Below are 23,977 nucleotides of genomic sequence, written 5' to 3' on the forward strand. Positions count from 1 at the left end.
ACCTTCTTCCCAGAGGCAATTATATAAAGTTGGTAGTGGTCTTTCCAGATCTTTCTCAGTGTAGTTACAAATATACAAACGTAGACTTGTTTGTGGGTTGTGGTTTTACATAAATGGCATCAGACTGTATTTGTTGTTCTGCAACATTTTTCCCCCCCACGTTTAATGTGTCTACGGGTCTTAGGAGCACACAGAGGCCACAGTGCAAACCTGTCTGCACGCCGTGCTGCCTAGTTAGCTGTCAGGAGCACAAGCTCTGTCTGAGGAGGTGGCCAGCAGCCTCTACTCAACTCCAGAACTTTGTTTCCAGGTGGTGGTGTTGGCCTGAGTTTACCTGACTCCCTGATTGTTTTTGAAATAGAACCCAGAAGTTCAGATTTTCATGCGAAGTCAAATTTTAAATGTTGGTAGTTCATTAAAAATTCAAAGCACACTCTCATTCTGTTTTGCATCTGCGTAACATTCCAAGATGTGGATGTCACACTGTATCCATTTTCCATCTTTTAATATTTATGGAAATGTTAGGTTTCTCTGGCACTTTATAATCAGGCATCTTGATTATACAGTAAGATTTATCTAGTAAGAAAACCTTTGCTTCTCCTTTTTCTATAAACTACTCTTATTTCCCATGCAAAGGTCACGGGAAGGCGAGGTGAAAAGAAACTTGTGAATGGTAGGGCTGGGGACGTGCCAGAATGGGCTGCCGGCAGGAGCTGCAGGTTTTAGACGAGAGATAACCGCTTCTAGCTCCACTGGCTCCTTTAAGGGCCAGGCTGCCCTCTGCCTGTAAGAGTCATGGGCTCCCCTGGGCCACGTCGTCAAGATCAGCAATGCTGGTTTTGAAAGAATTTTGTTAAAATGAAGAGAAAGTAAGAAGAATCAAGAAGAGGAGGAGAAGAAACAGAGACAATAAATAAATGCCAGGAGAGAGTTGGGTACACTGACAGCAGGAATGGCTTCAGAGTTCCCTGGTTAAACACACGTCCTGCTGTGGATGTTGCTGATGATGATGGCAGCTGTGTCCCACCACGTGGCAGGCACGGAACCTGCTATTTCTCCAAATTCACATGGCTGGCACGTGGGAGCTGGGGTTTGCTCTTGGCTCTGTTTGTGCAAAGTCTCATCTTCGACCAGCAGGTGATCACAGCCCTCGGAACCTAAGAGCCCTCACAGCAAAGTACCTTCCTGTTAGGTAGCAAGAGCCATTGAGAAAAACGAACTTCAGATAAATCCCGTCGTCATGCCATACGTACGTGTGCGGGTGTGTGTGTACACGTGGCATAATAAAACGTTTTTAGCTTGGCCTTGAACTTGCTGCCCAGTCTGGGTCCCCACCCTGCCATTTCCTGTCGGGAACTCTGTGCCAGCCTAGAATTGTTCGCTGTCCCCTCTCCCAGAGGCTTTCTGCTTCTGGGCTCTGTTTACATTCCCACGGGTGTTTCGCCTTTCCCTTCCTCCTCCTGGGCTTCCCTCCTGTCCCCTCCCCTGCACTCCCTTCCTGTTGCCCAGCTCCCCGTCCACTTCCTGTGTTCTTTGTTCTTGAAGTGACTGTCACTCCCTCGGACTCACCTGTCTTGTGCCACTTCCCATACCCTGCTTTGAGATGTAGTTTTTGCCAAGGTGTTTCACTTCTGCACTCTCTGTCACCTGTCTAAGGTGGGATGCTGGTTTGCTTTTTTAAAAAAAGTTGTGGTAAAATACATGTAACATAAAATTTTCCATCTTAACCATTTTTAAGTGTTAGTTCAGTGGCATTAAGTACATTCACATCGTCGTGCAGCCATCACCATCATCCCCATCTCCAGAATCCTTTTCATCTTGCGGAACTGGAACTCTGCACCCGTTAAACAATAACTCTCCATTTCCCCTCCCAGCGACCCCCGCAGCCCCCTTTCTATTTTCTGTCTCTATGAGTTAAAGTACTGTACGTACCTCATATAAGTGCACTCACACAGTATTTGTCCTTTTGCGACTGGCTTATTTCACTTAGCATAATGTCCCCGGGGTTTATCCATGTTGTACCGATGTCCTAATTTCCTTCCTTTTTAAGGGTGGATCATATTTCATTATACGTATAGACTATATTTTGTGTGTCTCTTCATCCCTTGCTTGGGTTTCTTCTCTTGGATACGTGCCCAGACGTAGAATTGGTGGATCGTATGGTAATTCCATGTTTAAATTTTTGAGGAAGTCCATGCCGTTGGCCACTGGGGCTGCACCATTTTACATCCCCACCAATGACGTATAAGGGCTCCAATTTCTCCACATCTTCACCACATTGTTGTTTTCTGGTTTTTCTGGTAGTAGCCATCCCGATGGGTGTGTGGTGTTCTTACTTGCTTTTTTAGCCCCTCCCAGGGGTTTGTACGGAGCAGATGCCCCATAGCCATTTGTTGAACGGCTATTTTCATTGGTATGAGCAAGTCTTGTAGCCAGAGTTTAGCAGAGGGGATCTGCCCACTTCAAGGTATTAGTAGCTGCATCCCCCGTACCATCAAGCTTGGAAAATGCCGGGTAAACACAGATAAACAGCTGTCTTCAGTGTAGGATCTCTTGGTGTCTTGGGATGGTGTGTGGAGCAACTCGTGAACTTACTTAGGGGAGGATTTTCCTCTTCTTTCCACCTGCCCTATAACCTTGAGAGCCCGTTTGCGAAATACAGTAGCTTTTGAAAAACAGTGATGCCTCTTAAAGTCTCGAACTATGAACTGACTTTGTTTTAACTCTGAAATGTGACCTCTGTTGACCAGGATCTTCTTCAGATTCGATCACATGTGTATGCGGAGGAGCCGAGTATTGACATTCACAACTTTCTGGGAACTTTTACCAGGGTAAGTGAGCTCCCCTTAGCGTAGCATCGTCCGAGAGCGTGTGTGGGCGATGATGGCTTTGGAAGAAGTGTTGACCGTTCTTTGTTAGGGAGTAGTTTTATGCCAGGTCGGGAATGATGAGATTTCCCCACCTTGAAAGCCGACATCGTCTCTCAGTAAGGTCAACACAACTGGAATGTTCTGCCAGCCTTGGAACAGCTTGAATTACCTGACTGCTTAGAGCCAGGCATTGCTGTAATTAATGTTAACTCTGATGGCTGAAAGCAGTTACTGTCTCTCTCTTTCAGATGGGTCCATGTCTTCTTTTATTTGTACAAATCCTACCCACCATTTTTATAATTTTTAAGCCACTTCCAGACCTTTCAGAATAGAAATTTAATTTGGACTTAAATTACTTTAGGAATATGGCACATAGATTTTTAGAACCCAAATTAAATTATCCATGTTCTCTTTCTATAAGCCATAACCTGGCCAGCAAAGTGCCTCATTGGTTTGCTTCCACATTTTGGTTCTTACCTTGTAAAACATTTTCTCAGCGTTGGAGATGTGCATTTCTTAGATCACGAGCCAATTTTTTAATGTGTTTCTGTGGGGGAAGAAAACTCCAAGGATGGTGGTTGATGAGCCTGGCCCTCCTCTCCTGGCGGAGCTGTGGGCTTCCAAACCGGGGCCCCCAGTTTCATCGGGTAGAGTCCTTCTCTTTCTGCTTTGGGCAGAGCAGGCTGGAGGCAGCCTGTGGATTCTGGCCTGTCTGGTCTTTTCCAGGAAGACAGCGACCCTCCGATCAGCGAGAGCTTGAGCATTGAGAACACGCTGTGGGCCGGCACTGTCGTCGCGTCAGGTGAGGCGCCTTTCCGAGGAATGTGGTAGCAATTTGAAAAGGAAAGAAAATCCTTTTGTAATTAGAATAATCATCTGTCAGTTGGGAAAATTAGTCCTTGGTCCAATGGCATTTTCCACTTGTTCCGGTACCTCCGGGGAATTAAACTGACATCTAATTGCGGCTCGGACACTTAGAGATGTCTGGGGGAGAAGCTGGTGTGGCCTGTGGACCTTTCTGTGCCGTCCACTCTGGGAATAGCTCTAATTGCCACTGGAGATTGACGTTCTAATCTGTGCCAGAGACTGAGCCGGCCTGCAAGGTCTGGCCGGAAGTTGGGTGCATGGGGGCTCCTACGCAGGTACTGCCAGTACGGGGGCCCCTGGGCACGGGGAAGGGTGTGGGCCCGAGGGGGAGCCCCAGTGTTTAAACACCAAGATGAAGTGGAAATTGATGCCTTTCAACTTTGGATGCTGGGATGATGCCAAGTCGAAGATTCCAGAGGCTGAGGTTGAGCGAAAATTACAGTGGTTAATGTTGGCGGCGTGCAGCCAGCGTGTCAGGCGGTGTGAGGGCCGGCACTGCTCGTATGCCCATGCTGCAGATGAGGGAACCGAGGCTCAGGGAGGTTAAGTAACTTGCCCTGAGGTCACACAGTAGGTAAGAGTTGAAACTTGAACCCAGGTACTTTGCTCCAGAAGCAGAATTGTGCAGCTATTAGTTTCTTATATTATGTAATATTATATTGTTAACATAATAGTGTGATTAGTATTGTCTTATGATCCCACCACTGGTGACTTTCTATCTTTACTATTAGAGGAATCCATTTTTTTCCCCTCATCAAATATGACCTTCCCCTCTCCTCACCACCAGCTGGGTGCTTCTGCTGGATGCTTCCTTGTGGCTCTTTAGTACAACAGACCCTTGACCAGAGTCTTGCAGACAAGGGGAGGGAATGAGCCGGCACAAGCCACACCTAGGTTACCACTCGCAGCAGACTCATGACTTAATGCAAACGGGCAGAGATTAGCTCTCCCTTGAGGTTCTTTGCCACTTTTCTTTTCCACTGCCTGCCTTGTGTGTACATCGTATCAGGAACATCTCTCAGTTCCCCGGTGATTAAAGAAGTAAAAAACTGGTCGTTCAGATTCTGCAGGGCCACCGCCCCCAGGGCACGCGGCACACGGGGGTTCACATCCTGCCTTTCTATGCAGCTTGTTCACCCAAAGCTCTCTGAGTGGGTTACTCTCCCTCACCAATTTTTCTCTGCTTCTAAGTCATGTACTAACAAATAATCAACTATGCTTTTTATTCTTTGATAATTTGAAAAATAAGTATCTTGTTCGGTTTGCATTTCCTGGATTGTCTGGGAGGTCCATTTTGTTTCTTCCTTTGTCAATTACTTGTTTGTGTTCTTTACTCATTTTTCTGTTGTAGTTCTTACCAGTTTTGTATTCCTTTGGAAGAGTTTTTCATTTCTGATGAGTATGCCTTCTATCATTTTCTCCCATCCAGTTTGTCACTTTTTTTTTTTTTGAGACAGAATCTCACTCTTTTGCCCGGGCTAGAGTGAGTGCCGTGGCGTCGGCCTAGCTCACAGCAACCTCAAATTCCTGGACTTAAGTGATCCTACTGCCTCAGCCTCCCGAGTAGCTGGGACTACAGGCATGTCCCACCATGCCCTGCTAATTTTTTCTATATATTTTTAGTTGTCCGATTAATTTCTTTCTATTTTTAGTAGAGACGGGGGTCTCGCTCTTGCTCAGGTTGGTCTCGAACTCCTGAGCTCAAACAATCCGCCCGCCTCGGCCTGCCAGAGTGCTAGGATTACAGGCGTGAGCCACCGCGCCTGGCCCTTTTTTTTTTTTTTTTTAACTTCATTGTATATTCGATACACAGGAGTTGAAAAATATTTTTATCTTTCTCCCATTGGGTGATAAACGGTATGTTGTCATCGTTTTAGTTTTGATTTAATTGTAAATACAGGTAAACATCTTTCTGCCTGTAAGCCAATTCTTAGTATTTTGGTCTATCTACTTTCCTTTTGGATTTTTCTTTTTCTTACTAATTTGTAAGAAAACTTCAAAGAAGAAAGAACATCAAACTTTCATCCGTTGTGGGTTGTAAATATCTTTTCACAGTTTATTGTTTGTCTTTTGTTTTTGTCTGTGATGGGCTTTGTTTATTTGCATTATAGAAGTTCTAAATTTTTATATTGTCAGCATTTTCATAGAAACAGGTTTACTATGTCAAATAATATATGCATTTTATGTTTTGATTCACACAGCAAACTTTCCTCTTCTAATTCATACTCCTGATAATGTTAACTTTTATGTGCACCGTAGCCAGCACCATCTTCTGACTTCTTAATTTTTGCCCATGTGATGCATATTGAATAAATATCTAACATACTGATTTGCCTTTTAAAAAATTATTTGTGAAGTTAAACTTCTTCCTTTATGTTTACTGTTTATTTGTATTTTTTTAAACGTGTGTGAGTTGCCAGTTTATGTCCTGTCCCCATTTTTTCTGTTTTATGGGTTCATTTAAAAAAAGTAATTTTTAAGAACTCTTTATGTGATGAGAATATTATCTTTATTTTTATTGCTTTAATTGCAATTACTGTGTCACTCGCTCTCATTTGTATTTTGACACGGAAGTTTTCAATTTTTATCTAATCGGACCTATTGATCTTTTTTCCTTTATGGTTTCTGGGTTTTGTGCCAGGCTAAGAAAAATTTTTCCTGCTCTAAAATTATAAAAATATACACCAAAATTTTTTGGAGTGTTTATGTTATTTCATATTGAAATAATTGGTTTAAGGAGTCGAGTTAGGACAACTTACTAGCAGCGGGGTCTCACCTTGGCTGGACACTTGTGCCCAGGCAGCCTCATGGGGAACGGAAGTGTGAAAGGAAAAGCAACGCACTTTGGAATAGAGACGTCTGTGCCAAACGCCTGTCTCCTGGGGTGGAACAGACGGGTACTAACAGAGATCAGAACAAGATGAGGCTAAAATTGCCATGATGTGTTGCATCTGCCGTAGCTGGGCTGGAAGTTCGTGGATGCCTGGGATTTGGCCATCTCCTTGCCAGAGAGTCACACAAACAGTGTGTCCTTCATTTCTTGCAGACAGGCATTTCTTCTTTTTTAAACCTTTTCTTGAAGGATAGCGCATATACAAAAAAGTACATAATCCTAAATATAGTGCTTGATGGATTTTAAAACAGGGAGCATCCCCATGTGACCAACACCCAGATCAAGAAGCAGGGTATTCTCAGCCTCCCAGAAGCTCCCTCCACTCCCTTCCACTCTCCCTGACCCTCACCCAAGGCAACCACCACCTTCACTTCTAAGAGCGTGGATTTGTGTGGCTAGGCACTCATTTCGATACTGTTAACATTTCCATAATTAATACATTCTCATATGCCTGTTTTGTTTTCGTTCTGGTGATTTTCTTGTCTTCTCATTTTCTGCCTGCCTTTCTGTGTAGCAAACATTTACTGAGCACCTACTATATGCTGGGCTCCACTGCTAGGTCCCAGTGCTGTAGTAGTGCCTCAGGAGATGGTGGTCCCCACCCTTGTGGGATTTATAGTTTACTAGCAGTTTATGACAGGTTACAGAAGAGATGGTAGGAAATAGGAAAGAATCTTATGTATTTCCTCTGAAACCGGTAAAAAGGAAAAGGATTTAGGTGACAATGCAGAGAATTCGAGGTGGGGGGACTTGAAAGGGCTTGTCAGTCTTAATCTCAGAGATTAACAATAGTAACTGAGTCCTTTATTCATCAGGCGCTTTTTATTTACAAAGCGTTTTGCTGCCATTCTCTTGTTTTGGTCTCATAACATTGAATGAGGATATTTAATGAGAAGAGGAACTGAGTCTCAGAGAGGTTACGCAACTTGTCCGAGATCACACAGCCTTGGGGAGGTCGTCTCCTGGGAGGAAGAGAGTGGGAGGCAAATTGGCATCTTGAAGGTGGAAGAGATTTCTAACAGTTCATGGGAGTGCATGGTGGAGTTAGAGATGCATTTTCCCTTGTCTGAATTCCTCTCTTTGTGCTTGACTATGTGGGGGGACGGGGGGAGAGAGAGAGAGAGAGCGCGAGCGAGCATGTGTGCACAAGCGTGCATGAGCTCGAGTGCGCTCAGTGATGATCTGATGACGTTGCCTGCCACGCCCCTCAGCAGGCACATGTTTTGGCATTGACCGTTTCCTTAATGGGTCTCAGTTTCCCCTGCATCTCACTGAATAGACATCTAACTGCCCTCTGATTCTAATGTAAACATGGAGTTAAACATAAGCCATTTTTTTCTGGTGCTCAACTCAAGAAACCGCCAGCAAGAGTAATCTTAATTATGCGAGATTTCCCTCCCGTGTTCCCTTTAGAATCTAATGCCTGCCTCTCGGTCAATTCATTGGTAACTCTTGAAGTTAACAGGTGCCGAGGGTCCAGCTGCATCAGCTGGCACCAGTCAGTAGAGGATGTGGTTGCCATAGTAACCCACACACTGCTGCCGGGCTGAGACATTACTGGAGCAGTGGATAAGGGACTTGGGGCTTGGCGGGGAAGGTGTCCCAGATGTCACAGGGCCCACATGTTCTAGCCCTAGTTCTTCTCAAACTCTCAGGGAGGAGGGGCCCATTTGTTGGGTTTCCCCCTAATCTGTGGCTGATCGATTTGCGGTCCTCCCTCTGTGCATGGCCAGTGTGCAGCCACACCGTGTGCCCCTTGCCACACTGGTGTGACACTGCCCAGCTGGTCTGTACCCCGTTCAGTGAGCTTCGTCCTCTGATCACACGGTTGAACGTTGCAGCGATGTCTAATTGCTATAAACGTTCCTGAGCATCCATTCTCAGTTTCAGCAGTTATTTTGTTGTGGATGAGGAACAAAGGGGTCACAGAGTAGCCCTGACCCCAGACAGGTTCACACTGCTCTGGAGAGTTGGTGAGAACTCTGTGAAATGCCTGACCATGACCATCCTGCTCGTTTGAGAGACCCGACGGGCACCGGCTGGGAAGGTGGAAGGGACTCCCGTGGAGGCAGAGCTTTGGTCCTGAGCACGGGGAGGCCTTGGGCGGGAAAAGCCATTGTCAGCAGTGTTTGATGGCATCAAGGGGTTGGGGACATTCCTTTTGGGGTGCCCCTCATTACCAGGGCCCTCTCTAACCCTGGGCATCGGATTGAGGCAGAGCCGCGTCTGCACAGGAGTGGACAGCGTGGCCGTGTGGCCATCCGAGCTCAGCCCAGGCTCGGCTCCTGCTGTCCGACCATCTGCTCTGGCGACAGGAGCGGCAGGGAGGGGCGCCCGCGTTCACAGGGGCCTGCCATCTGCCGAGGACCGGCTGCGGCTGCCGGGCCTGCCATCTCCCTGGCCTGCCATCTGCTGGGAGCTTTCCGGAAGGGAAGCGCATTGTGCGGGAGGACATTGTTTGTCCGGCTGAGCGCTTTAAACTTGGGAGGGACTTCAGTGCCGCCCCCTCTGTGCCTTCAGGGCTCTTTGTCTGGAGCCCCAGTCACAGCTCTGTGTTTGGGGTGGGGCTCTTTTCCCACAGATGTGTTTGAACCTCCTTGAATTCGTGTATCTCCCTCTGACAGGGGTATTCCTGAGAGTGAGGGGGAGAGAGGAGAGGAGGGTCAGTGTTTTCTTTTTCCTGCAGAGACCAAATTGTTTGTATTTCTGGGATCTTCCCAGAGAGCTTGGCAGGGCTGGCTCCTTCTCATGTTCCAAGTTTCAGCTCAGATGACACGAACTGAAACAGCGTCTCTGTCCGCCCAGCGCAAACTGCGCCCTCCCTAACCTCCCCCCGCGGGAGTCTTCACAGCCCCCCCTCGCCCGAATGCCCACGTTTTTTTCTTGTTTCCTTCTTTTTTGTCCGTCTTCCCCACTGTGTTGAGCATTTTCTTGGCACACACGGAAAAGGAGAGACAGGTACATTTTTGACAGATATTGCCAAATTTCTCCCCAATTTACACTTCAGCCGACAGTGTGTGACAGGGTCCGTTTCCCCACCTCTTGGCCAACATCGAACATTCTCAGTCTTTTGAAATTTTGCTGATCTTATCAGGATAAAAATGGTTTATTTGCATTGTTTGGATCATTTACTAGATTGAGCATCTTTTCTAGTGTTTACTGGCCATTTTTATTTCTTCTATAAGTTGTTTATTTTAGAAGGATGGATGCTCTTCCGTATTGCACCCGGGGGTTGGGAGAGGATAGGGAAGTTCTTAGGAAAGAGCTGTCATCTGGACGGACATCCCCGAAGTGGTCACATGAGACAGGGTCTGAAAGGCGTCAGGCTCACCAGGAAGAATGTGCTTTAAAAAGAAGAGTGTGTTCGTAAGTTTCCACAATAGTTTATGAAGATAGGAATGTTCTAGGCTCCTTTGGAAGCTTCTAAGGCCAGTGGCACAAAGGACAAAGCTCTCCTCCCCCAACTCTCCTGCTGTTAGAAGCTGCCGGACCCCACAGACCAGCACTGACCAGCAGAACTTTCGCAGTAAGGAGAATCCTCTCTCTGTGTCTTCGCTGTCTCATGAGGCAGCCCCTAGCCCCATGTGGCTATTTTATTTAATTTCAATTGAATTTAAATTTAAATGCTCACCTGACCTAGTGGCTGTCCTGCTGTAGCCAGAGATTATTGGTTGGCCCCAGTGTAAAATTTCTGACATTCCCGTGGTACGGCTGTTGGATTTAGAAAACTCTCCCTCAAGTGGGTCAGACTCTTCTACGTGTAAGCCTGCCTGTCTGTGTTAATACTTCCCTGTTTCTCATTTTCTCATCTTAGGTACTGTCGTGGGTGTCGTTCTTTACACCGGGAGAGAACTCCGGAGCGTCATGAATACCTCAAATCCCCGTAGTAAGGTGCGTAGAAGGTCCGGGGGCGTCTCGGCCAGCTGTGCGTTGGTGATGGTGTTGGTGGGGTGAGCAACAAGACTGAAAAACAGGAACCCCTGACAGTGTTATTTATGCCAACATATTATCTTTCCACGCACATATGTGTGCACGTATGTATATACACATGCGCACGTACACACATACAATACGTAAATATGTACTCACATGTGTATGAATACATAAAAATTGTTAAAGCTTGTAAGTTAGAGCAAACCACTGAACGAGCGCTTAACTGCGCCACATGTCATGCTGCAGCAGCCTTCACCTGCGTCTCACTTCACCCTCACCACGGCGCAGTGAGCGCAGGCGATTCATCACGTAGGTGAGAAACGGCGTCGAGGGCACCCTGCTCTCCCCCGGCTGCCCAGCGCAGAACGGGCAGAGCCTGGGTCCGACCCGCGTGAGCGGCTGGCTGCGGCCTGCGGTCTGTCCAGTGCCCTCTGCCCCTGCTCGTCTCAGCCCCAGCCCTCCTCCAGCTTGTAAGGGTCAGAGCATTGCGGAATGATGTCCTTTGTCAACAGCGTGAAGGAAAGCGTGACTGCCAAACTCCGATCACGTCCACCCCACCGTTACTAACTGGACCGATGCTTGTTTGAGGGTTTAGCCTCATCTGGGCCGTATTTCTGTGATGTGATTGATTTGATGTGCTAGTTACACATTTTTTAGACTATACATGAAAATAAATGTCGTTATTAAAATAATAATGTTCATTAATGAAGTACCTAAAAACCAGGTGCTGCCAGTGGCGTGGCAATACTGAGTTAGTGTGTGGCACGGTGCTGAGAGTGGAGGGCCCGAGTCATCTTATGGGGCCACCATGGCGGGTGGTAGAGGCCGTGCAGCATATGGCACCAGCCAGCCCAGCAGGAACCTGGTTATAGGCTTCTATGGTTAAATGTTCTTTGGTTACAAACAACATTTTGAAATCAGAATTCTCTGAAGTCCCTTGGGTGCCGGTTTTGAACTCCAGCCCATGGAGGCCCAGTGTTCTCAGACCAGAGAGATGAGGATTGAGAGATCCCACCATCTTACCTGGGTGAAGGCCCAGCTGTCCAGGTGGGCTGCGGGTGCACCAGGTAACCTCACGCTCCCTTCCCTTCATCCCGCAGATCGGCCTGTTTGACCTGGAAGTGAACTGCCTCACCAAGATCCTCTTCGGCGCTCTGGTGGTGGTCTCGTTGGTCATGGTCGCCCTCCAGCACTTTGCCGGTCGCTGGTACCTCCAGATCATTCGCTTCCTGCTCTTGTTTTCCAACATCATTCCCATCAGGTAAGCAGGGGGCGAGCTTGTGTTAGGGCCCCATGACATTTTCTTCTGCTCCTTCAGAGATCATGGTTCTGTGGTTTAAAAGGAGCCAGTCTCTTTGTGGGGCGATCACCAAGAACAGTCAGAGCCAGGAGTGTGGCTACAGCATCAGAAAGGCATGCTCTCCTCCGAACCATTCTTTCCTGAGTCACTCTCTGCTCAAAAGATCTTTGCTTGCCTTGACTGGTCCATGCTAGGGATGCCCTTTAGAGTTCATCTCATCTGCAAGCTCTGCAAGGGTGGTGGTGGCTGTTGGGAGTGCTGTGTTGAAAAGGATGCTGAGCTTGAGTCTGGGCTCAGAAGGACAGAATATTGTGATTGATTAGCAATGTCTGCCATGGATGTGCAGTCTAAGCTTGGTGGCACGTGCCAATTGTTTGCCTACCTGATTTGGAGGCTGAATAAATAGATTTTATTTATAAAAAAAAATTGAAAAAAAATTTTTTTAAAGTAAGATTGAAACAACTACACTTTCTATATTTTAAGTGACTTCAGTCCATAACAAGAGCTTCAGGAAAATAATGATTTTAGTGCCTTATTTGATAGTGGTGTAGGCTCATGTTAAATCTGTGGGTTCAGCCCCAGCTTCCTTAGGGAGTGAGTCCGAATGCCATGGCACAAATGTATGTAGACCCATGTTGCTTATACAAAGACACACAAACTTGACATCTGTCCTATTAATCCGTTTGCTCTGGTTTTCTGACTAGTTTGCGCGTGAACCTGGACATGGGCAAGATTGTATACAGCTGGGTGATTCGAAGGGATTCGAAAATTCCTGGGACTGTGGTTCGTTCCAGCACGATTCCCGAGCAGCTGGGCAGGATTTCTTACTTACTCACAGACAAGACAGGTGAGCTGCTTCCTGGGGCCTACCTGGGATTCCAGGGGAGAGAAGGTACCCAAGGGCTTTGACCAAAACTCTTAGATTCTCCCTCTGGATGTATGAGAGGTGCATGCTGCTGCTATTTTAGTCCCTTCGATTGTTTGGTGACGAGGATGATGGTAACAGCAGCATACCCTTATGTAACAGGACTAATTGTGTGCAAAGCACTGTTCTGGGGTGTTTATATACAGTGACTCATTCAGTCCCCCCCAACCTGTGAGTCAGGTCGTGTTCCTGTCCCCTTTGCAGATAAGGATATGTAGCACATAGAGAGTAAGTGACTTGTCACAGTGACATAGTGGCCGAAGCAGGCTTTAACTCAGCCTGGCCTCGAGTCCTGATCTCACAGCCACACCCCATGCTGCCGCACCACTTAGCGTCCATCAGGCTGTGAGGTTACCGTCGTGGTGAAGAGTAAGGATTGGGAGTGAGGAGATCTGTTTAAGCTTCAGCTCTACTATTTAGTGACCGTGAGGCAGATGGGATACTGTCGCAGAGATCCCTGGACAGCTCACCAAAAAAGAGAAAAATGAGGTTTCTGGAAGGAAAGGAGCCAGGAAAGTTCTGGACAAGTCAGCACCAGGACCCCGGAGACAGTCTCTGTAGGGCTCTGATGTTGCGGTTGTGTCTTTCTGCTCAAGGTTCCGTTCCTTCCAGATAGGATCTGATTGGCCTAGTATATGTCATGTGGCACCCTCTTGGCCAATGGAATGAGTTAAGCACCCTGATTGACATTTCTCCTGGACCACCCCTGGAACGGGCATGGCAATTTCCCACGGAAACCTAGGATGCCGTTTTCAAAAGGGGAGTAGGGCTCCAGGCAGGCGAAACACCACAGATGCCTACCCCAGCAGGGGCAGTACTGACTCCAGTGTGTCACATATAGCAAACTCTCCACGAATGGCAGCTGTCATTACTATGGATAATAATCAACACCCTGGGATGTAGGCGCGTCACCCACTTGTCTCGTGTTTTAGGCACTCTCACCCAGAACGAGATGGTTTTCAAACGGCTCCACCTGGGGACAGTGGCCTACGGCCTCGACTCGATGGACGAAGTGCAGAGCCACATCTTCAGCATCTACACCCAGGTAAGGCCTCTGCTTCAACACCCCAAACAATCCCTTTCTGTGTTTTAAACGACTATATTGAGATATAATTGACAATGCCATACAATTCACCCATTTTAAATGTACAATCGGTATTTACCATATTCACAGAGTTGTACAACCATCACCGCAATCAGTTTTGTGTTCATCACCCCAAAAAGAAACCCTTTACCCTTTAGCAGTCGCTCCCCCTTCCTCCCAACACCTCCCTCCCAAACCCGTGGCAACCACTAATCCTTTATATTTCGAATACAATTGCAGTTGGGTTTTTTCCCATCTTCCTTATCTCCAGGGTTAATCTGCTTTACTGAAGTTCAAATAAATGGACGTTGGGAAACACCTAAGAGAGAACGATTTGTCTAATAACTGGTGCCAGAAAGAACCTAATGGTTGGGGATGCTTCGAGTTTATGAACGTGTTTATTTTTCCTTTTTCCCTGGCTGGGAGCCAGAATGGCAGTAAAGAATGGTCTACTTGTGCGATAATCACGTGTCACTGACCAACTACAGCGTCTCATCTCCGTGCAACTCAGCTATCAGGAGGAGGAAATTAATTTCTCAGAGATGACTACAATGTGTCGGCTCATTTTTCAGAGAACGGTGTTACCGGCCAGTGTCCTCATGTCCCTAAAAGGTTAGACCGGTGGGTCTCCACCTCAGCTGCTCCTCAGAACTACTGGTGGTTTCAAAACAAAACAGAATAAACACGAGGGACATTTACTTGGGCCTGATACCCTAGAGATTCTGATTCTTTCAGACGGGCAGGGCTGGCTTCTGTGTTTTACGAGTGAGACGAGAGAGAACGAACAGACCCCTTGGTAATTCTGAGGCACGTCCCGGGCTGAGGGGGACACGTCAGGATGGCTCCACGTTATGGCGCTCGTTTGGAGATAATGGGAGAATAAGGAAGGCCATAATTTGCTTAAATTTGTCAAATAACAATTCCACAGCCAGAAAGCCAGTTAAAAATGTGAAGGAAGTATCTCTGTATAAAGGTTAAAGGCAAAATCCCTGAATACTTTATGACATGGTTATAGTCAACATTTAATTTTCTGGAACATTCACGAGCAGGCACACATGACTTCGAGGCTTTCTCCCGAAAACGGCAGAGCGGGGGCTGGTGTGGCCGTGGGGGTGGATTTTGAATGGAAAACGGTTGATTTGATGCAGCTCATGTCATCATCTACAGACAGCCACGAAGCCCTTTTCGTCCTTCTGGGGCTGTGGGTAGGCGTCGTGGCCGGTCCACGGACCCTTCTCGTGCCGTAGGGCTAGTGACAGATCGTGACGCGCTTCACTGGACAGGGAGGGGAAGCCACACAGTCCCCATTTCCTTTCCGTCTCTCTCGACCGTCTTCCTCTGCCTGGTGATCCCGGGTTGGTGTCTCTGGGGCTCGGTGCCCGGCCCCGTCACGTCTCTGCCCCGCCCGGCTTCCATCACCCTGTAGGTGCTGATGGCTTCATCTCTGTCGTGGCCCTGACCTTTGGACTGTAATACACCCGCACACCTGGCACCACTGCACACCTGGCATTGCCGCGTGCGGCTCATGAGGACCCAGGGTCCCTCCCAGCGTTCTTCCCTCCTCCCCTGCACCTCCCTCCTGTCCCAGCACGTGCTGTCTCCACCCACCCCGTTGCTTCCCCTCACGCCAGCCTCAGGCACTGCCCCTTCCACGGTGCCTGCTCCCGCCCGATGGCCCCATCACCTTTCGTCTTCATCCCTTCTGACTCACTTGGCAGAAGCGAGTCTCTCCGTTGACTGACTGTGCGCCGGGACCGCCCGCACGGTGGTTTCCCTGCTTCTCTTCCCGCTCTCCTCCTGACACTGTCAGCCCCCTGACACTGTCAGCTCCCCGGCGGGGTCTAGCTGGGGTCCAGCCCGTGTCCCCTCCAATTCCCGTGGTTCGGCCTCTGCTCCCACTCACTCCAGCCTTTAGCGCAGGGTGAGCTGCCTCATTTATGTGTCTTGGGTTAGACTCTTCCCTCTGCGCCACCAGCCCCATGTGTCTTCCGGGATCCTCCTGAGGGACTCGTCGTTTGGACTAAAGTGCTCATCGACACCCGGCTAAGTATCCGTTTCACTCTCAGACCCTTCCCAGGCGTGCGGACACGTTGATGATTATATTAGACAGCTTCATAGGTGGTGGTGTGTACCCCGGCAGGAGACACACCCGGGCCCGCTTGGGTGGTATTTTTACAAGTCCCTGGTATTTACAGAAGCCATCTCAGGATATTTGTTATTTCAGCTTTTATGGTTCATTTTTGGTTTAGTGCAGATAACACCCTTTGTAGTGTTAAAAGTCAGAAAATGACATTTCTTACTATGAACTCTACTCCTGCCTTAGTGGAAGCTCATAAATTGTTTTGCCCATCCTGATCTTGAATCTAACGTAGCGCGGGCTTGCGGGGTTCGGTCTTCTCCAGGCTGGGGTGAGCTCGGAATTGTAGTACAGACTCACTTTAGTGACACTGTGTGTGTCTTTCTCTTGTGACATCTAAAAACCCTGCAGTAGCATGTGATGTGATGCTTTTGTGATGAGACATAGGAAGCCTTTTCCATGTTTTTTTTTTTTGACAGCATTATTGAGGTATAATTTGCGTACCATAAAATTCAGCCATGTTACATGTACAGTTCAATGACTTTTAGTAAATTTGCAGAGTTCTGGAAGCATCGCAGCTATCTGATCTTAGAGTGTGCCCACCACCCCAAAAAGAGCCCCTCGTCCATTGCAGTCGCTCCTCTGACCTTTAGAGCTTAATAATGGGATTTTACAACAGTGTTTCTTCTAGGACAGTGTTGGGAACCCCTGGGCCAGTTTACTCGGGTCAGAGTCAGAAGCTCAGAGAGTTCCTGCTCAGAGCTGCAGTTTTAACAGGTGAACCAAGCAATTCCAAAGTACAACGGAGTCCGAGAACAGCTTCTGTGAAGCTATTCATTCTTCTTTTTCAGAACATCAGTATCTAAATCTGTGGATTCCAAGGCAGAGCTTGCAAATAACCCACCGGAGTGTGGGAAGAAAAGATTAGAGCGTCTATTTACATTTCATTTTCGTCTCCAAAATTAATGCAAAATCTCAGTATTACTAACAGTATGGAGGTTGACCCAGGGACCCTCCCTCCCATATCAGACGGGTGTTTGTCAGGTCTGGGCCTTGAGGTGTCCTGCGGAAGGAGCTGGAATTCTACGATTGTTTATTTTCAGTGTTGAAATGTAGATTGCGGTTTATGAGTGTCCAGGTGACTTGTTTTAAGGATATTATTTAACTACACTAACCTCATAAAGAGAGCAGGTGGTTTTAAAAGATTTTTGCAGGAAAACTCCAGATTATTACTACAAGGCCGAGTAAACAATAAGAAATGGCCTGTACATTGTGAGGTACAACCATAACAAGCTAAGGAGATGTGATGATTTTTCCCCTGACTTATTTATTTATTGGTACCTTTTTAATTTAATTTTATTTTGGTGCCTTTTAAAAAACATTACGATATAATTCAAAAACCATAAAATTTGCTCTTTTAAAATGTATGATTAACTTTTTTTTAGTATTTTCACAGCACCATGCAACCATTGCTGCTGTCTAATTTCAGAATATTTTCGTCACCCCAAAAGAAAGGCCACATTGCTTGAACCCTTGATCTCCCTGTTCCATCCCAGCCCCTGGCAGCCACCAGTCTACTTTCCGTCTCTCTGGATTTGCCTGTTGGACATTTCATATAAATGGAATCAAACAATATGTGGCCTTTTGTGTCTGGTTGTTCGTTTAGCATATTTTTGTGGTCCTTTCAGGCTGTAGCACATGGAAATGCTTCATTCCTCATTATAGCCGGATGGCAGATATGATGATTTGAAATTTAAATTCAAATCTATAATTCTAAATGTCCCCTACCCTGAGTATATGTTACTTTGAGATGTTAGCTAATTGCATGAGAAACACTGTTTTTCATTTTTATCTTATCATTTTAGAATTTTATTTTTCTCTTGTTATATAATGCACAGTAGTACGCTACACTATTTATACAAAGATAAGTATATACATATGGAAGGTACTCAAAATTTTTCCCAGTATGTATTATATGACCAAAATATTTCACAGTAACTGGTCTGTATTACCTAGTGTTTGTAGTAGTTTATTTTATTTTACTCCCCCCAGCAGGTGGGAATATCTTCGTTTAACTCTTATTAATATGTATTTGAGAAAAAAATGAGCAACTACAGGAAATGGGAGCCTTGTGATACCGCTTTGTGTGTTCTTTTAGCCTGTTTTGTACATTCATATATTTTAAAAATTTACATTTAAAACACCATAATTGGGATTATTCTACACACCTTGGTCTGTGAACTGTCATTTTTCATTGAACATTTTGTCTCTGATATGTTTTAGGATTTGTTGTGAGAATTGGAATTTATGGAGCTTTTGTTTTTTAAGGAGCGTGTGAGTTTGTGGTTTATTTTGCTATACACAATGCATTCAATCCGTAAGTACTTACTGCATGCCAGACAGGATTCTTCTCACGTTCTGCATCCACAGGAAACATAGCGAAGGTTCAATTTACGTTTTCTTGAGGAAGCATTTTTTTTTTTAGTCTGTGTGTGTTTCTCTGTGACACAGAGCCTACTTGTGTTTTATTCATTTAAAAAAGCTCTATTTCTTTATGATACGCTTTTTACTGCAGAAGAAATAAGTAACAGATGAGCACAAAGATAAAACATCCAGATCACCTGGATTCACATCACTCAGCAATAACATTAACACCTGGGTGCCTAAAATGCCAAACCATTTGCTCTGCGTTTGTGTGTCTGGACACGTGTGCTTTATTTCTCTGTGTGTGTTTCTTTTATTCTTTTCAACAAGAAGCCATCATATTCCTGTGATTCTTTTTAACTGGAGCTGAGCACCAGAATTTCTTGTAAAGTTTTGTATTTATATTTTTATACACACACACACACACACACACACACACACACACACGTGTTTCTGGGCCCTACTGCATTCTTTGGGTATAGGGCGCTGGTATGTATATCTTTAAAAATCTTTATTGGTTATTCTGGTTCCCTGGTTAGGAACTATCGCCGGGATAACAACACTATCCACCTTTCTTTTCACTTCTGTCTGTGATAGTGCTCACGTCTAATGGTTTTATAACAGGGCCCAGACAGGGTCAGGCAAGTGAGGAACTCACCTAGCAGATTTAATGAGCTGCAAAAAGAGCTCAGTAATCAAGGAAAATCATATTTTAATGCAATATTTTAAAACATCTAATGTAAAAAATCCGTGAGGAGCAAAATATTGAAATTCTAAGTGAAAGCAGGATCCACCTTACACTAGCGCAGTTTGGCCTCAGGCGCTCATCCTCATCCTGGCCCTGGATTTAGAGTATCAAGGGGTTCGTATCAGGGTTTCTGCCGTCGTATTGGGGTTCCCCTTATTGACATATCGGGGCTGGATCATTCTGTGTCGTGGGGGGCCGTCCTGTGCATTGTAGGATGCCCACAGATGCCAGTTCGCACCCCACCTCCATGTGACAACTAGAAATAATCTCCAGACGTTACCAAATGGGGAGCAGAATTATCCAGGTTGAGAACCCTTGTGGTATCTGGATAAATTGAAATTTGTTGGCTTTGTCATGCTGATGATGTCTCCTATTAAATAGTAAACATGGTATTCACTCACTTAATCAGCCTGCAACTTAGATGATTTGTTTGGAAGTGGTGGCTCTGAGCCTGTCTCTGTGGCGGTGGCCCTTTGGGGTTAATTAGTCGTCAACTTTGCGCTTTTTGGGGGGGGGGCCATCACAACAGAAACGCCTTCTCTGTAATAGTGTATTTGTAGCAACAGCAGCCCATTCATAATATCCATTCATATGATGAATGCCCATATGTGGGGAAGTTTTAACTGCGTTCCGAAAGGACATTGGTATTCCTGGTGACTCGACATTTAATTTTTGTATTAATCTTTCCTGTAATACAGGCTGGAGTTCTTGTCGGGAAAGGCCCTGCCAGGGGTCATTAATGAGAAACGGAAGCTTATTTTTCATGAGTCTCGGCGTCTTGATCGTTGGCTGGGGTGCCGTAGATGACTCCGCCGCGTTACACGATGCGAGACGCCCACCTGGGGCCCGAGTCAGGGCCCTTCGTACTTGGGGATCTTTATTCCTCTCCCAACACTGACCTGTGCCGGGTTACAGAGTCACTTCTGACCTCATGTTCTGCCCTCCCTCCCTCCCCAAGAGGACCAGTGGCTTCCCCCCAGGGCATGGAGAGTCATAACCTGCCTCCGTGGGTACCACATCTGTTTTTGTTTTCCCCTGGTATTTTTTAAGTAAGAAGAAATGTGTGTAGGTTAAAGGGCCGATGGGGAGGAGGTTAGAGATAAACACTGTACGATGTGAAACTCTTCCATATGGGGAATGCGAGGGTGTCTGGAGATGGGTCCAACACTAGGCGTCACCCCACCGAGGCCAGCAGTGAGTCTCAGCGCCTTTGTGATACGTGTGGGCTGCTGTTTGGTGTGCGCGTGAGCCTTTTATTTGACAATTAAGGGAGGCAGTTTCAGCACCGATGATTATCCCCTCTCCTTCCTGAAACGTCTTAGTAGGAAAGGGGGACACATATTCATTTAAGAGAGAAATAAACGGATGTAGAGACATTAAGCCCGTCGCCTGTGTTGTTGGTCGGGGCTGTCATCCTCGTCCTGGGATGGATTGTCATTGGTCCCGTGATCTGAAAGTGAGGTCTTTACAAAACTCTGACTGTCTGTGGTTCTCTTTTTGCCTTGGGAATCGTTTTACCTGGAATACAAAATCCCATAGCTCTGCGTGGTTCCACATTGGAAATATTAGTGGAAGTATTTGACTCCTGTGGATGTGAAATCAGACGGTGTTACAAAATCCGGGAGTTTGTGTAGGATGCCTCCCTTCGCTTGGCTTTTCATTCAAACCCACTGTTACTGAAACTTGCTGACCATGGCAATTACATTGTCAAAGGTCTTGTTACTGCCCCTGATGTTAAATAACCATTCGGTCCAGGTGCTGAGGACTGTGGGTGAAAATGAAGACACATGTTTGCAGCTAGAACATAAATTACAGAACTTGAAAAAGAAAAGGTTCTTGATTTAGTCTCTCCAATAGAGAGAACCTTTCTGTAAATCTTCAATCTTCTTGATAATTTTAGAGTTGAATTGTTTCTAATTAAAAGCACTTGGCAAATAATGATTCATTTAAACCGGAGTTCTGATTCATTACTCTAATTATTGTTACCATGCAGTGCCCTTTGGCCTGGAAGTGAAACTCGTGTGCTCTTGACACCAGAGGTTAACAGAGCAGGAAGCCAGAGCACTGTGTGTCCCCACAGTGACCAGAATAATTTAGTAATTGTCTAATTACCTGAGCAGTCTAATGCCACTACTAAGAATAGTATTAAAAAATTAAATGAAAGTCATTTTCTTGTTTCTTGTAACCCATCTGTTCTCTATTTCGGGCAGCCGTGTGTCATGGGTGTAAAACACGGCCCATTCTGAAGGATCAGATCGCATCTCTTCTGTTGGATAAATATGTTTTTAATGAAATGTAGAATCCAGTAACTCCATTTTAGCTTCCAGGGTTCAGTTAGCTACGGGGGTATTAATAGTAAGACTGTTACAGGGGATCCTTTGTCCAAATCTGTGATTTAAAATCTAGAACTGAAGGTGGTCAATTTGATATTTATTTCTTCTTGAAAATGGAAAAAATAAAATTCATGTCCATTGAGGACTTCCCACCACTGGCTCAGGGATATTAAGTTATTAATTTGTTCGTTCGTTCAGCAATTATTCATTGCATGCCGGGCACTGCCCCAGTACTAGGAGTACAATGATGAGTGACTCAGACAAGCTCTCTCTGTTCCTGTGTTGAAATGGGAGAGAGAATCACCAGGGAAACCAGCCAGATTTGGATAGCGAGGAGAGGAACGCTCAGGGTGACGTGGCAGCATGACTTGCAATGGGGAAGGCCGGCAGAGCAACCTGAACTGGGGGTTCAGGGGAGGCCTCTTTGAGGAGGTAGCATCTGAATTGGGACCTGAATGATGAGATGGAGCAAGCCAGCCCTGCAGGGATCTAGGGGATGGCGTTCCAGGTGAGGGCACAGCAAGTGCAAAGGCCCTGAGGCAGGAAGGAGCTTGACAGTGTTCAAGGAACAGAAAGGCCAGAGCAGGTGGCTAGAGCAGGTGAAAGAGGAGGGCGATGGCAAGAGGGGAAGCTGGAGAGGTGGGCAGGTACCCATCAGGTGGGCCCCTTGGGCAGTCGGAAGGCATCTGGATTTTGTTGAACACTGAGCCATAGACTGTTAACAAGTGTTTTTTCCCCTTAAGAGGTCTTAATTTTTTATTATATTCCAAGGCCATAGAACCCTTTCTTCAAAGGACAGCCTACGAGGCCCCTGATATGTGCCACAGATAGGGAGAGGCCCCAGCTAGGGAGACACCACATAGATAGGGAGACGCCACAGCTGCCCCCGACCCAATCCTGCCACACTTGGCTGTGCTGAGCAGGTTTTTCAGGATCCCTGGGACGCGGTGTGGATCGTGGGTTGAAAACCACCCCTTTTGCCCACTCCTCTCACTTATAGGAAACTGAGGCTCAGAGAGCAGATGTAACTCGCTTGAGGTCACACAGCTGCTTAGAACCCATCCAAGAATAAGGCTCAGATTTCCTAACCTTCAGTGCTCTTTTTACCATGTTGCTTGCCCTTTGGAGGTTGAGTCACATGTTGACGGGTGAAGGAAGGGTGGCGAGGGACCGTGTATGCGGTGGAACTGCTCCTTAGGCAAGAGCTGGGGTTTGAAGTCAGCATGGAAGGCAAAAAGTGAACACAGTTAACGTCATTCTTGAAAGTCAACCTTGAGTGCCGGGGGCCACTCTGCAGGGGCTTCCATCTAGCCAGGGCGTGGTCTGGCTGTTGCTGGTGTGTCTTGCTGGACCTGCTCTGGGTTGCTTGTTACTAACGATTGTTACCCCCATAGGGTACCCGTTGAAACAGTTGCCCTCTGTTGTAAACCAAGGAGATTGTAAACTTAAAACAGGGGTTCTAAACCGAGGATGATTTTGCCCCTGGGACACTTGGCAACGTCTCTTGTCACAACTAGGGTAGTACTGCTGGTGTCTCGTGGATCTAGTGGCTGGAGGCCAGAGACACTGCCAAACGCCCGACAGTGCACAGGACGGCCCTCACAGCAGAGAGTGACCTGCCCCAAAACGCAGCAGTGGCCAGGTGCAGAGGCCCTGCTCTGACATGCCAGGATCCCTTTCCGGCAGTGGGGTCCTCATCCTGTCGGAGGGCCCTGACAGCACTCCAGGGAAGACAGATGCACTCTGTCCACAGGTAGCATCACTCTCATTCATTAACTTGCACTGTTTTCCTGTCTTTATTTTACTTTATTCCCCACAGGCATAAATGATCAGAACCCTGAAAATTACATGCCCTTTATTGCAGCGTCATACAGATACCCTACGAGTTACGTGCGTTGCAACAGGAGGAAGAGCAGTAACTGCACGGCTTTTCCTCCACACTTCCAGACCCTTCCGTTCTCTGCTCATCTTCCTTATTCATCTCCTTCCTGCAGCAATCCCAGGACCCACCGGCTCAGAAGGGCCCCACGCTCACCACCAAGGTCCGGCGGACCATGAGCAGCCGTGTGCACGAAGCGGTGAAGGCCATCGCGCTCTGCCACAACGTGACTCCCGTGTACGAGTCCAACGGTGTGACCGACCAGGCTGAGGCCGAGAAGCAGTACGAGGACTCCTGCCGCGTGTACCAGGCCTCCAGCCCAGACGAGGTAAACCCGGGGCGGGAGCCAGGATGACGCATGTTCAGACACGGGAAGGAATCGCTCTTCCTCTGAAAGAGACAGTCACAGGCTTGAGATGTCCCCTGCATTGGCAAGGGGTAAGAGATCTGGTTTTGCAACTCAGATGGCCGGCACGAGGTCCCATTTAAAACACATAATTTTTTAAGAAACAATGGTGACATAGCACCTCTTATATACTCTTGGAGAGCGCTGGAACACATTCTACTAAGCGAGGTATCCCAAGAATGGAAAAACAAGCACCACGTGTACTCACCATCAAACCGGTATTAGCTGATCAACATTT

General features: G+C 46.8%; 1 protein-coding gene across 2 annotated transcripts in view; it reads left to right on the forward strand.

Moving 5' to 3' along the window:
• The window catches only part of ATP9A (ATPase, class II, type 9A), a 114,912-nt gene that overhangs the window by 51,430 nt on the left and 39,505 nt on the right, over positions 1-23,977 (forward strand). For both annotated transcript variants that reach the window (XM_012656915.1, XM_012656914.1), the window contains exons 8-14: positions 2,751-2,831; positions 3,597-3,672; positions 10,445-10,521; positions 11,664-11,824; positions 12,568-12,710; positions 13,721-13,833; positions 23,449-23,661. In XM_012656915.1, coding sequence (XP_012512369.1) covers positions 2,751-2,831; positions 3,597-3,672; positions 10,445-10,521; positions 11,664-11,824; positions 12,568-12,710; positions 13,721-13,833; positions 23,449-23,661 — 864 coding nt within the window. The remainder of the gene's footprint in view (positions 1-2,750; positions 2,832-3,596; positions 3,673-10,444; positions 10,522-11,663; positions 11,825-12,567; positions 12,711-13,720; positions 13,834-23,448; positions 23,662-23,977) is intronic.

The sequence above is a fragment of the Propithecus coquereli genome, unplaced genomic scaffold (assembly GCF_000956105.1).
Source record: "Propithecus coquereli isolate 6110/MARCELLA unplaced genomic scaffold, Pcoq_1.0 Scaffold527, whole genome shotgun sequence".
Taxonomy (NCBI): Eukaryota; Metazoa; Chordata; class Mammalia; order Primates; family Indriidae; genus Propithecus; species Propithecus coquereli.